The sequence below is a fragment of the Taudactylus pleione genome, unplaced genomic scaffold (genome assembly GCF_031769625.1).
Source record: "Taudactylus pleione unplaced genomic scaffold, aTauple2 ptg000282l, whole genome shotgun sequence".
Lineage (NCBI taxonomy): Eukaryota > Metazoa > Chordata > Amphibia > Anura > Myobatrachidae > Taudactylus > Taudactylus pleione.
In genome coordinates this window covers 5,973,833-5,989,271 of record NW_028284684.1, presented here as the reverse complement: position 1 = coordinate 5,989,271, position 15,439 = coordinate 5,973,833, and the positions used below count along the sequence as shown (strand labels likewise).

Sequence of the window (15,439 nt, the reverse complement as noted above, 5' to 3'; positions counted from 1 at the left end):
GTGTGGGGTCCTGAGGACCGAGTTTGAGAACCACTGTAATGGTTGACTAATGGTTTTCTGTTGAAAATATGGTATGTTTGAAGCCTTTGCCAACTTGTCCTTTCACTCAGTTCCTAAAGCATACAGTAACTCCCTATTTAAAGGACTATTCTTAATAGAATACGCCACGCCAGCAAACGCCTTCTCCTCCTGGAAATCTGACGAGAGTACTAAACACTGGTCAGTCCATCCCTAATACTTCTATAGAGCTCTGTGAAACCTGTTGGGTTATTGAAGAGCTATGGAAGGATTTGCAGTATGTTTCTTTTTGCAGTAATTGTTGCAAATTTAGCTCAAACCAGCTCTCTGATTCTGACAGGACTGCTTGCTGTATGTGGGGGACACATATATTTTATCAAGGAGGGATCCACTAAAGACTGAATATAACTCATAACACAACGAGCAGGAAGGAAGCCCAGCACAGACATACATCTGTAATGGCGGTCACACAAACTATAATCTAGTGAAGAATACATAGTATGGTGATCTTAATGTGTCATTTTAGTCATCCATACATTATCAAACAGGTAAAATAAAAACAAATACAATTAGTACTTAACTACAGTATTATACCCCTAAAATGCAGACACTTCTGAGGCAAATTATATATTATATTGTAGAAAGTGGCAAATCCATTTGATGTGTGACAAAAATGTCAGATTGCAGAGTAACAACTCCATCTAATAAATACACATTGGTAATTATGTAATGGTAAGACTAGCATGTATGCTAATTCTAATACTTACATAGTAAAACCCATCTTCGTCAATTTCACCAAACACAGTAATGATATCTCCTGTGCAAAATGTTATCTCCGCCTGCAGGATTAGAAATTGCAGTTTACAGCATTTTATCTTGTACATCATGCTGATTTGTTAATGTAAAGTTTAATAACTGATTCATCACCTTCCGTCATACACAACACTAAGCACATCACCAGTGATGTATCAGAAGGAACAGTACTAATTTATTACACACTGAATTTATTATTGAATATATGTGTTGGATTAGTCCAGTTTTACTAGTGTGCTAAGGTAGAACCCTACAATTTAACAAATTTTTTTTTCTCAATTTGGACTATTCGTTCAAGACCAGCTTTCTCATGGCCCATTCTCTTCTTTTCTTTTTTTTTAAACTCTTTTTATTAAGCAAATCACATTAAGATAGTACAGTCAAACATTCAAAAATAGATTACAGCACATAATATGCTTTTAAAATAAGAACTGTAACATTTCAGAACAATAATATAATAATTAACTTTATCGGTGTAAGAAAATAAAAAGTATAGAAGCAAGAAAAATATCTCGCAGCAACGGTGTGGCAAACCTTCTAAAATTAAAAAGAGATAAAAAGAGAAAAAGAACAAGGGAAAATAAAAGAAGAGAAGGGTGGGTGGGTGGCCCATTCTGTTCTAAACATCTGAATTACAGTTAATTTTATTAACTGCAACATGCGAAACTGAAATGTTTCATGATACAATTTCATATCCAAATAAAGAAGTAACATTTTATCAGTGAGCACACATATAATTTGTATTAAATATCGGCTTTTTGGGAGAACAGCTTTCATAAATTTTCACTGGTCTTATAAAAAGTTTACTAGTTGAGATGGGTTAAAGTACTATACTATTAAATTATCCCTTTTTCTGTCTGCTAAAATTGTGTTACCTGTTTATTCAACCACATGCTGCTTAAGGCACAGTGTCAGTTACCTATTCAAATCTTTACTGTAAAAATCCAGGCCTGCAACAAACATCCTGGCAATTGCTTTGGTGACCTCCTGTCACATTCATCAGAAATTGCTTCAGACTCATATGAATGATTCACTGGAAAGCACTGTATTATATAATGGCACTAAAATACTAGTTAGCTGCTAATAAATCTGCCCATTGTACTGTATATGTTTAAAAGCCTGGGTGGCAAACTACAACCGACGTCATTGCTATGGCTGAGACATCGGATCTGATTCAGAGTTGGACTCAATTTGCATCTAAGGGCAAACATAAAATGTGTCCAGGGCAAAAAAACACATTTTGCAACCTGTGCAGAGTTGGCCATAAACGTGAGATGCGACCAACTCTGCATGGGTACAGATGTGCCACATACATCTAGCCTCCTTGCACGTTAAACAGCCCTTCTAGTCACACCATGCAACTCGGTAGCACCAAGCATCCTTCTGTGCAACTCGGTAGCACCAAGCATCCTTCCTCCTTCTTATTCACAAAGCAATGTGAATTGGATGCACAAGCAGTTTATGCTGATTAAAATGATATGGGACATGCCTATATTCTGTGTGTGACTGCAGCTATATCTGCCTGCTATATGCTACGTTACAGTGTCATAGCGGCTGACACTGTAACGTTACATTTTGCAGATATAGCCGCAGTCACACACAGAATATAGGCATGCCCCATCTATATATTAATAGCAGAAGGACGACTTTTATGAGTGACATATTGCCATGATGCTGTTGTCTGAGTAGGGCACAACATATACCAAATTAAAGGTCTTGGGGCCATGCAATGTGTGAACTGCGGTGCCGTACACTACTTGGTAGAGGAGATTAATGCCCATTTTTCAGACTGCTGTCACAATGTGATTGATGAACCACATTTAGCCAAAATCTTTATCACAAATACCCTTAAATTACAGACTCATTATCTCCATAATATCCTTAGTAACTAATATCCATAATATCTTCCATAACTAAGGTGTTTACCACTGGGATTCTCTAGTATCAATTCAATCAGCATAAGCTTCTTGTGCATCCTATTCCCATCCCTTTGCAAATAAGTCACTTTTGAAGGGAAAAAGTCACACACAAAAAGACGCTCTGTTCTACCGCGTCACACGGCGCTCACGCGTTATGTGTAATGCAACTTGCACTGCACAGAGGATAGATGTACAGTGCATCCGGAAAATGGGCCTGATTCAGACCCGCTCGCGAGTGCACAGCGCTCGCAAGCGGGTCGATCGTCCCCCACTGTGCATGAGCGAGCCCCGGAGCGAGAGAGAAATTCTCTCGCTTCGGGACTCATTACAAAAGGGGCGGCTGTCTATGTTGATCGACAGCTCGCCCTGTCTTGTAGGCAGGGCGGGGGTGTGGATACACAAACAGAGGCGTTCCCAAAGGAACGCCTGCCAATTGTGGGCGGCTCTACTGACATCACTCGTGATGACAGTAGGTGGACTTCCTGCTCTATTAGAGCAGGAAGTCCACTGGGGCTTGTGGCCACGAGACCCTACCACAAGGGTCTCGTTGCAAGCCCGATGGCCGCGATGGTCTTGACCATCGCGACCATCACCTGGCGGCTCGCATAAGCTGTGGGTGGTCACCCACAGCTATGCGAGCGGCCAGGAGGCCATCTTTAAAAAAAAAAAAAAAAGGGACGCCCTGATTCAGAGCGCTCTCAAACAGTGTCCGGCTCTGAATCTGAATCAGGCCCAGTATTCACAACGCTTCACTTTTTCCACATTTTGTTAATGTTACAGCCTTATTCCAAATTGGAATAAATACATTTTTTCCTCAAAATTCTACACACAATACCCCATAATGACAACATGTAAAAAGTTTTTTTGAGATTTTTGCAAATTTAATTAAAAAAAAAAACCTAAGAAATCACATGTACGTAAGTATTCACAACCTTTGCTTAATACTTTGTTGATGCACCTTTGGCAGCAATTTACAGCCTCAAGTATTTTTGAATACGATGCCACAAGCTTGGCACACCTATCTTTGGGCAGTTTCGCCCATTCCTCTTTGCAGCACCTCTCAAGCTCCATCAGGTTGGATGGGAAGCAGCAGTGCACAGCCATTTTCAGATCTCTCCAGAGATGTTTAATTGGATTCAAGTCTGGGCTCTGGCTGGGCCACTCAAGGACATTCACAGAGTTGTCCTGAAGCCACTCCTTTGATATCTTGGCTGTGTGCTTAGGGTCGTTGCCCTGCTGAAAGATGAACCATCGCTCCAGTCTGAGGTCAAGAGCGCTCTGAGCAGGTTTTCATCCAGGATTTCTCTGTACATTGCTGCATTCATCTTTCCCTCTATCCCGACTAGTCTCTCAGTTACTGCCGCTGAAAAACATCCCCACAGAATGATGCTGCCACCACCATGCTTCACTGTAGAGATGGTATTGGCCTGGTGATGAGCGGTGCCTGGTTTCCTCCAAACATAACGCATGGCATTCACGATAAAGAGTTCAATCTTTGTCTCTCATGGTCTGAGAGTCCTTCAGGTGCATTTTGGCAAACTCCAGGCGGGCTGCCTTGTGCATTTTACTAAGGAGTGGCTTCCGTCTGGCCACTCTACCATACAGGCCTGATTGTGGATTGCTGCAGAGATGGTTGTCCTTCTAGAAGGTTCTCCTCTCCACAGAGGAATGCTGTAGCTCTGACAGAGTGACCATCGGGTTCTTGGTCCCCTCCCTGGCTAGGGCCCTTCTCCCCCGATCGATTAGTTTAGACGGCCGGCCAACTCTAGGAAGAGTCCTCGTGGTTCTGAACTTCTTCCATTTACGCATGATGGAGGCCACTGTGCTCATTGGGACCTTCAAAGCAGCAGATATTTTTCTGTACCCTTCCCCAGATTTGTGCCTCGAGACAATCCTGACTCAGAGGTCTACAGACAATTGCTTGGACTTCATGCTTGGTTTATGCTCTGACATGCACTGTCAAGTGTGGGACCTTATATAGACAGTACCTTTCAAAATCATGTCCAATCAACTGAATTTACCACAGGTGGACTCCAATTAAGCTGTAGGAACATCTCAAGAATGATCAGTGGAAACAGGATGCATCTGAGCTCAATTTTGAGCTTCATGGCAAAGGCCGTGAATACTTATGTACATGTGATTTATTAGTTTTTTGTTTTTTTTTATTAAATTTGCAAAAATCTCAAAAACGTTTTACACATTGTCATTTTGGGGTATTGTGTGTAGAATTTTGAGGACAAAAATAAATTTATTCCGTTTTGGAAAAAGGCTATAACATAACAAAATGTGGAAAAAGTGAAGCGTTGTGAATACTTTCCGGATGCACTGTATGTGGACACATTTGTAGCTAATGTACCGCCCTTCCCAACCAGAGACAAGGAGCTGAGGCAGCAGGAATACAACAAAAGGTGTCAGTTCAGTGTGATTATAAAAAATGGGCAAAACACAGGACACAAATCATATACATTACAGTAAATGGTGGAATGTGTAGACCTTAATTTACCCAAATTGCTTGTAGCCTCTTAAAAGCCAATCGAACAAGATACAAATATCTTACAAATATCTTACAGCAGCCACAGAAGTTATTCTCTGTTCTCATAATTGGGTGTTAGACACATTCAGCAAATCAAACACGGCCCGAGCCTGCATCATCATCAGTTGACTACTTGCACCAGGGTTAGAGTACCCACATGCCAATCCACTCCAAGCAAACATATTTGCGCTTGTTAGGTGGCCATCTCAGGACGCATTTTGCCATGCCTACACCCCCTCTCCATGGTGCAGTAAGTAGATAATGAGGCAAAAGATATGAATGGCATTTTGACGCGCATGCGCACTTTACAAAAACAAAAATGCTGGGAAATAGGGTGCAACTTTCATATGCATCCAATTCTGCATGAAGCCCATTGTGGGCTGAGCCATCATGGTGATCATATTAACATACTGTATCTCCAAGGTTAATTTGTTCCCTAGTAGAGCAGTGTCCTTACTAAAGTCTCTAAGGGTGCTCTACGCACTAGAACAGTGCAGTGCTCATTTTGACAAGGATTTTAAATTTAGTCGCTTATTTAATAGTTTGAGGTTGGTATAAAGTCACATTTTAGTCTTTTTTTTTTTTTTGCTTTGTTTTAGTCAAGATTTACTCAGTGGACCTCAGTGTTCATTTTAGTCTAATTTTAGTCAATGTTTTAGTCATCATTTTTGCGAACAGTTTATTTATTCATACTGTAATGGATTTTACTGAAAAACTTTTCTCTAAAATTCCCTTGAGAACTTGAAGTCAGCATACCTTTACCTATATGTTTAGTAATCCAGGCTCAGTAGGCTGAGAATGTTACATACTGATTTACCGAAGTACTCCTCCCATATATCATATACAAATTAAGTTTGTTAGAACAAGTGTAATACACAATCATATTCCCTACACAGGTCATATTTATTTTCTGCAAATATCTAGAACACGTACTGTACTTATTCTTTACAAATGTTACATAACCCTACTTAAAAAAATAGTAAGAAGTGTATGTAGTATTAGTGTTAATTTTGACAAGGATTTTAAATTTAGTTTTAGTCTTAGCCATTTATTTAAAATTGAACAAAATGAAAGTTATTAAAACATTTATATTCTCTTTACAATGTAGTCCTCAAAAAAAAAAAAATGTTGTCGATGATTACTTTTTGGCAAAATTTTCATCGACAAAATTAACACTGGAACAGTGTCATAGTCTGTAACCTAAACCCACCAACCCTCTACTAGGGAGAGAAGGCAGACCTAGATTAGGTGAAGAGCCTGGCCGGTCAATGGAAACACGAGGAAAGTAGAGTTGGGGAACGGGGGGAAGGTGTCAGTAACAAAGGGGGAGGACATGACGGAGCTGCAGAAAGGGTGGTTGAGCAGCAGATAGAGAAGGGGCAGACAGGTGACCTGGGTCGATTTACTGGTTTTAAAATATTGGGATTGTAGTTTCTGATGAGACATTTTTTGCTTGAGGTGCGGTTTGGCCTTTTTGTAAATAGTCTGGTTTACATAACACAATCAAAGAGCATGAAAGTCTATTAGTACATTGCCCCCAAAGACTGCCTACACTTTGTCACTTTCTTCAAATATGCCCAAAGAAATAAAATTCACAAAAATTAATAGCACATTTTGATGACTGCAGTGGAGAGATCCACAATTCTGTGCATCTCCCATGTAACCAGTTCAAATGCTTGATCATCAGCAATGTGGCATCAAAGTCTGCCTCGGTGCTATTAAAACATGCATGTTAATTACAAATAATGTATAGGTACAATATTAAAGCAATGCATCCTTGTTTTACCTTATGGTGCGTATCCACTACACCAGAAAAATGAGCGACTGAACGGTTATGACATCATTATCGTTCATTAATCGTGCGGTGAATATTGCCGGCAATGACCATCGATGCCCGCTCCCGTTGGTCGTTGTCGGCATCTGTAAAACATGCAGGCCAACCTGTTGATATCGACAGGTTGTGCATGTTCGGGGATGAGGGAGAGTGCCTGCACTGAGCGACATATTGTTCAGTGTGGGCACATTATCCACCGCACAGGATGATGAACGATTACAATGTTGTAATCGTACAGTCGTTCCACTCTCATGTAGTGGATACGCACCTTTACTCATAATCTTTATGAACAGTCAATTTCTATACCCACTGCAACAGATGGCTAAAATGTAAATGATCTGTAGTCTGGCTGGGGTGTGTATTCAATTCATGCGTTTAAGGATTGATTTCTAGACACACTTATTGTCTCTCCTATTCCTCGCTATTTCTGTACTTACCAGCTGAGTGAGGGCTATTCAGACCTTTACAACTAATGCTTGGTAAAGCCAGGTAATAAAATTGATCATTGTATGGAACTTCTGTTGAGGCCAATGGATATGTAATTTACATTTGGAACAAACAATACGAGAGCACTAATTATGAAATACAAATGTGTTATCTATGTAGAACTGGTATGTTTGTCTAAAAAATAAAATTAAGTGGTAATAAGCCCAACACCTAGACAAGCTTTATTTCTCACTTTAGAGAGTTAAGTAGGAGTTTATCCAAGTAAGAATTTTGCAATTCGGTAACACTAAATATGTGGATGATCAGACATGTATTTTATATTAAACTGACTTGTGATATGACTGCTGTAAGTGTTATAAACAAAGTTGCTAAATGATATATACAGTATGAGCATAAGAGTCATCTCTATGGGTTCTGTATGAGCTTGAGCACCCCTGATATTTGTGCTACTGCAGACAATACCAATATCTATGTATGGCACTTTCAGTCATGTAAGTGACCTGATCATTTCCTGTATATCAGTATATCAGACATATGTGAACGCCTGCATTTTTATACTTCATTGCCAACTGATGTAGTAATTAAAATGAATGCTTTACCTCAACATCAACATTCGGTGAGCTTTCCCGTGGGTCATAGTCATACAAAGCAACCATTCTCCGTGTGGAAACTGAGTGCTGCCTCCCACTCCTCCTGTTTCGCTCTGCACCAATCAAAAAATAGTCCATACAGTTAATTTGAAAGAAAGATCTTCCAAAAACAATGATATCTTATGATCAAAACAACATGCTAGACAAAAGACCAACGGAGTGAACATAGGAGCTGAAATGGACAGTGAAACACATTGTTCCTAGCTTTATTGTTAAAATACCTAAATCAGATGTTTAGCATGGCTCATACAATAGCATCAATTTATGCACTGGCACAAAGAAATACAACTTTCTGTACCATTTTGTTCTCCAAGCTGCATCATGTTTAATAATATATTATTGTTACAACCAGTTATTTCTAAATATTCAGCTACTTCACCTTAACACTATCCAAATAAAGTAGTGATGATACTTCTGTTCTTTTCATAACTGTGTTGCAATAGCCTTCACACTGCTTCCACCTTATTCACCTATTGGGGTAGTGGTTCCCAAACTGCGTGCCGTGGCACCCTGGGATACCACGGGCTGGTGGTCCAGGACCAAACCGAATTATTTATGGTCAATGTGATAGACAAAACCGGTGCTGGTGACCTCCAATCACAGAATCACAATCCTGTCCACCAACACAGAACTGAACACAAGGATGACAAGTAAGCACAATTTACTTCATTTAATATATTTTTTTTTACTTTCTCAATATGAAGCTTTTGGCCTAGCGGTGCCATAGAAAAAATGCTGATACTCTAGGGTGCCGTGGTTCAAAAAAGTGTGGGAACCACTGTATTGGGATATTCAAATTTCTAGATATATGGCAGATTATAAAACAATTTGGTAGACCTGTGCCTCCACACACATTGCACAAGTATACTCCTGCAGTACCTTCTCCTGTACAAATTGTTTATTAAACATCCTTAAAATATAGGTAGGAGTTACGCAGTTATTTTCCCTAAAAGTAAGTTGAGTGTTTTTGGATTTTGTGTCCTTTTTTAATTGTATTTCAAGACTACAAATTGCAGTCTTTTGTTTCCTTATTTGAATGATTTAAAATTTCACAAATATAAAATGAAGCAACTTTTGCATTTTATGTATCCAATTGTATTTTCTACAGGTAACCTTGATCCAAAGACTATTCCCTTCTACTGCATGGAAGTACAGCTTTCACAAGAACACCAATGTGATATCACTGTAGCAGGAGTGAGACCAAAGTGAGTAAGGGAGTTGTTTTTTTGTTTTGTTTTTTTTAAGCTTTCTTAAAGAATAATTGTGTCTGAAACTGAAAATGCAGTTTTGGGTGGAATATCCTACAGTAAAACTCGATCCCAAGAGCATACTTACCTCAGTTAATAAGTTCACTTGATCCAGTAGGTCCCCCAATGTCTTGTGCTTGCCAGAGTTCTCTCAGCTTCAACTGCATACTGGTGCTGGCAGTGTATTGTCAGTGGACAATATGCTGCCTTTCTGTAAAAAGACGGAATCGTCAGGATCGAGGAGAGTCTAGCAGACATAACAGAACTCTCCTCAATCCAGCCGAGGGACCGAGTTTTACTTTCAATATTCCACCAATAGATATGTGTGGATTAATGCTTTAAATTCCAAATAAATTATATATTTACTTTAGATTTTTAAGTGTATACAAAGTATAACCATTGAGATATGTTATGCCAATTTAGAACAACAAAAAATGTAATGTGTATATTTATCTTGTTATGGCTGCCAATAGGTCTGGTTTATAAAAGAATCTCTCCTTAACGGTGAGAAATGAAGGAGGATAAAGGACTACTGACACAATTATTAATATTTGATATACACATCAGATATCCCATTGTTCATTTATGTTCCTTTTATGTTTCACTAAACTACCTGTAATTTGAGCCTTTAAGGGAAATATGGACACATTAGGATGTACTATATTAAACATTATATCTTACAGCATATATTAGTAAAAATTACTTATATATAAACTATAAATAGTCTAAGTGACCGGTATAATAAGAGTTGGTAAAAAGTAATAATTCAGAATACAGAATAGCTACCATACATATTTAATAGATAAGCTGTATATTCTTAATAAACAAGTTTGCTTTCCATTCATGCTAAAATTGGATTACATTTGTACCAGATTTTGTATATCACAGTGACAATACAGCTGATTTACAAACAGCTCAGATACCCAAAAAAACAACTAAACACATGCACTGACATCTGAGCTGTTTGTCTAGAAATTCTGGAAAACAAACATTACACTGTAATAGTGATATGAATTGTATTCTGAATCCCCTGTATTTCACTGTTCCTGTATTTTGAGAGAAATGTGTTTATAAGGAGTGAAATATGTCTGTTGAGGTTGGCGATTAGGACAGGTTGAGCCAGTACTAGGACCCTGGCACCTAAATAAAAACAATACCTGATACACGTACTTAAGCTTGAGCTAACTCTTTTTACAGTATTCATTTTCTCTATACTATATATGCTTGTCATTTATCAAATACTTAATTTTGCTATTTAATGTGATATATATTGGGAGACATTGTCATTATTGCAGATATTATCAAATTTATTGGACATTCCCTCTCTTAGTACCTGAGGGGGAAATTCAATTCAGTCTGATGACTGTGAAATGTCTGTGCAACGGGTGGGTGAAGACCAATGGTGCAACTAGGGCGGGTCGAGCAGGGCATGTGCCCTGGGCGCCGCCGGCCAGAGCAGCATATCCGGAAGTTGCCGTTAAGAAACGTCCCTCAGCAATGTAGCTTCCTCCGGGCCTTCATCTCCTCTCTGGGAATGGGTATGACGATTCCCATCAGCGGCAGCCCGACAGGAGCAGAGTGCGAAGCAGCGGAAGCCCGACAGCGCTGGAAATCCCGATCGTGGATAGGTAAGTATAGACTAACCTAACCCCCCTAACCCTCCTTAGGGGTGCCTAACCCTAACTTCCCCCCCAAGTGCCTAACCCTAACCACCCCCTTCCCCGCTGCCTAAACCTAAGTCCCCCGGGGGAGTGCCTAACCCTAAGTCCCCCCCGGGAGCCCTAAACTTAACCCTCCCCCCCCCCCCCCGCAGCTGTCCGCTCGCGGCGCCCGGCGTCGGGGAAATGTGGGCGTCTACATCTAGACGCCCGGCATGTCACCCATGCCGGGATAAGACAGTCGGGAAGCCGGCTGCCGGTATTTAGGCAGTCGGCTTCCCGATTGCTTCCCCCTATCTGTGTCTCCCCTCCTTCAGTCATATTCGCATATTGAACCTGTCACTTCATGCTTTGCAGTCAGATAGCTTACCAATGACCCATCTACTATTACAATGGAAGTTTGTGAATTCTAACTATAACAAGCTACTTCACATTTGTATTAATCTAAAATGCAGTCATATCTATAGTAGGATTCAAACATAGCACCTTCATGCTTTGCAGTCAGTCACCTTATCAAAGAAGCCATCTGCTACTTCAGTGAAAGCCTGTGAATTCTAACTATATCAAGCTACTTCACATTCTCCATAATCTAAAATACAATTATACCTGGGGCTCAAACTGGAATGGAAAGGACTGTTCCCACAGTGACTAGAAACAATGGCGTGTCATGTTGACACGCCCCTCCCCATTTTTGGCACACACAGTTGGGGGGGGTGTCACCGTTTTTCATCTTGCCCTAGACGCCAAATACCCTAGTTACACCTCTGGTGAAGACACTTAGTGACCAGTAACTATGTAACTATACTTATTTTTTCTTGCTCCCCATAGAGATGTACAGAAAACTGATCAAAGTTTAGTTACAGCAATAGAGGGTAATGTGCATAGTCAGACATCACGATAACGTCCGGCAGCACGTCACACACAACTGATTTCAGTGAGAGCCTGAATAAAAGGGAAGGATATGTTTGTTTATTCAGCTGTTTTCATAAAAGTTGTTAAATGTTTCCATTACAGCCATGCTCATTATTTAAACTGTACAGGTGCTAAACCCTTTTTTTTAACTTTATGTGTGTTATTGTCATCCTATTGAGTAGTCCGTAGCAATGACAATATGGGGTATATATACTAAAGTGAGAGTTTTTAGAAGTAGAGATGTTGCCCACAGCAACCAATCAGATTCTAGCTATTATCTTCTAGAAGGTGCTAGATAATTAAGTAGAATCTTATTTGTTGCTATGGGCAATATCTCCACTTCTAAAAACTGTCACTTAAGTAAATATACCCCTTATTTTGTAAATTTAGCCCTATGAGTCTTTAACGAAGACAGAAAAATGGGGTGGAAGAATGCACCTTTGGCTGCAACTGAATCCAGTTGGAGAGGAGAAGGACAATTCATCCTAACAAACTCTCAACAAAACACTTAACAACATGGAACAAAGAAAAGGCCACTGGAGATGCTGGGGACATCCCAATGCTGTCCCTAAGGGCTTGAGCAGTCCTGGGAAGTGCGTAGCACCTTCCGCATAAAACTGGCATCACTAGATGCTAAAGTGTAAAACCTGTAGAAATTAGTAAAAGTGTGCACGAAAGACCAGGTTGCCACTCTGCACAGTTGCTCAACAGACCCGCCCACTAAGCACCCACTGAACTGGAAGAACAAGTCTTAATTTTCTCTAGAACTAGCATTCCTGCATAAATGTAAGCCTGGTGACATACCTCTGTAATTCACTGGGCAATGGTCTGCTTAGAAGCTGGAGAGCACCTTTTTTGAAATAACACAGGATAAAAAGTAGGTCATACAGATGATCTCTTTAAGTCCTCTGGACAAAAATCTTAAGAGCCCTAACCACATCCAAAGACTGGAGAAATATTTTCTCATTCAGGGAATCACCCCAGGGAAATGCCAGAACAAATATTCCCTGGTTCACATGGAATCAGGACACAATTATAGGCTGAAAGAAGGGGTTAGTCCACAAAACTGTCCTATCATTATAAAGATGGAGAAAGGGAGACTGGCATAAGAGAGCTTCCAGCTTTGACACCAATATGGACTGAGGAGATGGCCATGAGAAACACCACCTTCCAGGTTAGTATCCAACTGACTCCAGAGGCTCCTTTATGGAGCCAAGCATTAATCCTGATTTAAGACCTTCTTGCAAAAACATGGCAATCTTGCCAACCTAAATGATGACATAAGAAGATGTTTCTGCTGACACCAGGCAACGAAAACTGACTTCCTTGCCATTAGCATGGCCTGAAACAGACGGGTCAGTCAATTCTTTGGCCTTTAACAACATTGCCTCAATAGCCACACCATTACAGCCAGATAGGGCAAAGATAAATGCTGGAAAGGAACATCGCTTAACAGGCCCGGGCCTGAGGAAGATACCTCGAAGGAGTCTCTAGTATGCTCAATAGATCTGAATACCAGAGTTTACTGAGTCAGTCTGGGACCACTAGAATTACCTTGGATGGCTCTCTTTTCATCTTTTTGAAAACCCTTGGCAGCATAGCTACTGGAGGGAATAGATAAGTGAGATGGAATCAACATTGCTGCTAGATCACTGGTCCAGGAGCAGTAGTTCTGATCCTTGAAGCTCTGCCTGAATGTCATCACATTGACAAGCGGCTGACCACACCTATTCATAAGCTGCTGGAGAATACCCAGATATAGATACCACATTCCCAGATGTACATCCTGGCTGCTGAGAATATCGACCAGGTCTATAATGTAACCTCTTTTAATAATTCCCCTCACCCAAGCCTCTGAATTAGATTGCAACAACCTTTCCCTGAAGAATAACAGATGGGCCGCTACTACAGGCTCCCCAGTATGGGCCTCCTGCATGTCACAAAGTAACAAGAGGAGTAATCCCAAGTGGACGAATAATTATACGTAAATTTAAATATACAGAGTATGTGAAACTAATGCAGCAATAATATTTATATTTTGGTACAAACAATTCAAAAAAATTATATAAAAACTGTAGTCACTAATGCAAGTACATATATGCATATGCCAAACAAAGTTACAAATACAATAAAATGTATTTAAAAAAATATCATAATTCAAAAAGTCTAGTAAGGAACATCATTCCTTAATTGTTGGAGACAGCTGGTATAATTCGCACAGCAAAAGGATTAGAAGCTGTTACTTTAAATATGGTTTTACAAGAAGTAATTTAGCTTCAGACATCCATCTGGATTTATATTGTATAAATTTTTAGTTACAAGTGGATCCACAAAATAAATATGTTGGAAGCTAAATGCTTCAAAAGTGAGCATTCACCATAAAACTTTGTAGAAAACAGCTGCTTGTATCCAGAAATTTATTGAGTGTAGATCCAGACAAAATTGTCTTGCAATCAGACGGTAATCAGTATATCGCTGACATTGTAACTTTACCCGATTAGTGGAACCAATTGGAGCCAATGCTGACAGTCTTCGCCTCAAAAAGCAGGCCCTGTGGACATGGAAGCAGAATGATGGAGAAAAATCTCATCCATCCTGCGACCAGCGATATTATTTTGTCTAGCTGCGTTCCAAACAGCACTTCCCCTGAAAAGGGAAGAACCTTTTAGAAACCCCATCCAGCTGCCAGGAACTAAACTACTCTGCAGTCTGTGATTGCCGCAGCTGAAATTTGAGCCCTCAACTGAACCACACCGTAGACCTAAGCCTTCCTGATATGCTCTTCCAGTAGGGGGGGTTCCATGTGCAGTGAGTATTTCTTTTGCTCACTGCACCAACTAATGGCTGTGCTCCAGCATACAATCTGTCTGAGTCTTATATAAGTCGGGCCATCCCTGGGTGCCTGATGTTAGCTGAGTTTTGTGGGGGGAAAAAACAGGTGGTACGCCCCCATGAAAAAGGTCCTGGGGAGAACACTGAGAAATAGTGGTATAATTTGCTACTCTTGTGATAAAAGCATCAATTTTTGGAGGAGACTCAGACTTGCCTCTATCAGCCACTGGCAGTGGGTAAAGAATCTGAAACCTCAGCAAACGCATAAACTTTCCGCTCAGGGTCAAGCTTCCCCCCCAAAAGCTCCTATAATGCAGGGGAGAATGGAAAACCTAACACCCACTTCCTCTTCTATTTGCCCAGATTCCTTTCCTTCTATTCTAACTCTATTTGAAAAGACCAGTATCCTGAACTTATGAATCATATTGGATCTGAAGGACCGGTTTCACTGCCCTGACTGAAGCTTCCACCCCCTGAATGTTACCTGGATCTTCTTCTATCAATGAAGACAGTTCCTCTTCTAAAAACTCCAGTTCCTCAACATCTCCCCTATAGCCCCCCAAGACTGATGGGGAA

At 40.3% G+C, this 15,439-nt stretch overlaps 1 protein-coding gene across 6 annotated transcripts in view; it reads right to left on the bottom strand.

Annotated features, from left to right (window-relative positions):
- The window catches only part of RIMBP2 (RIMS binding protein 2), a 575,178-nt gene that overhangs the window by 18,259 nt on the left and 541,480 nt on the right, over positions 1-15,439 (bottom strand). For all 6 annotated transcript variants that reach the window (XM_088482099.1, XM_088482100.1, XM_088482101.1 and 3 more), the window contains 2 exons: positions 8,164-8,267; positions 786-857 (listed from right to left, as the gene is read on the bottom strand). In XM_088482099.1, the coding sequence (XP_088338225.1) occupies positions 786-857; positions 8,164-8,267 (176 nt within the window). The remainder of the gene's footprint in view (positions 1-785; positions 858-8,163; positions 8,268-15,439) is intronic.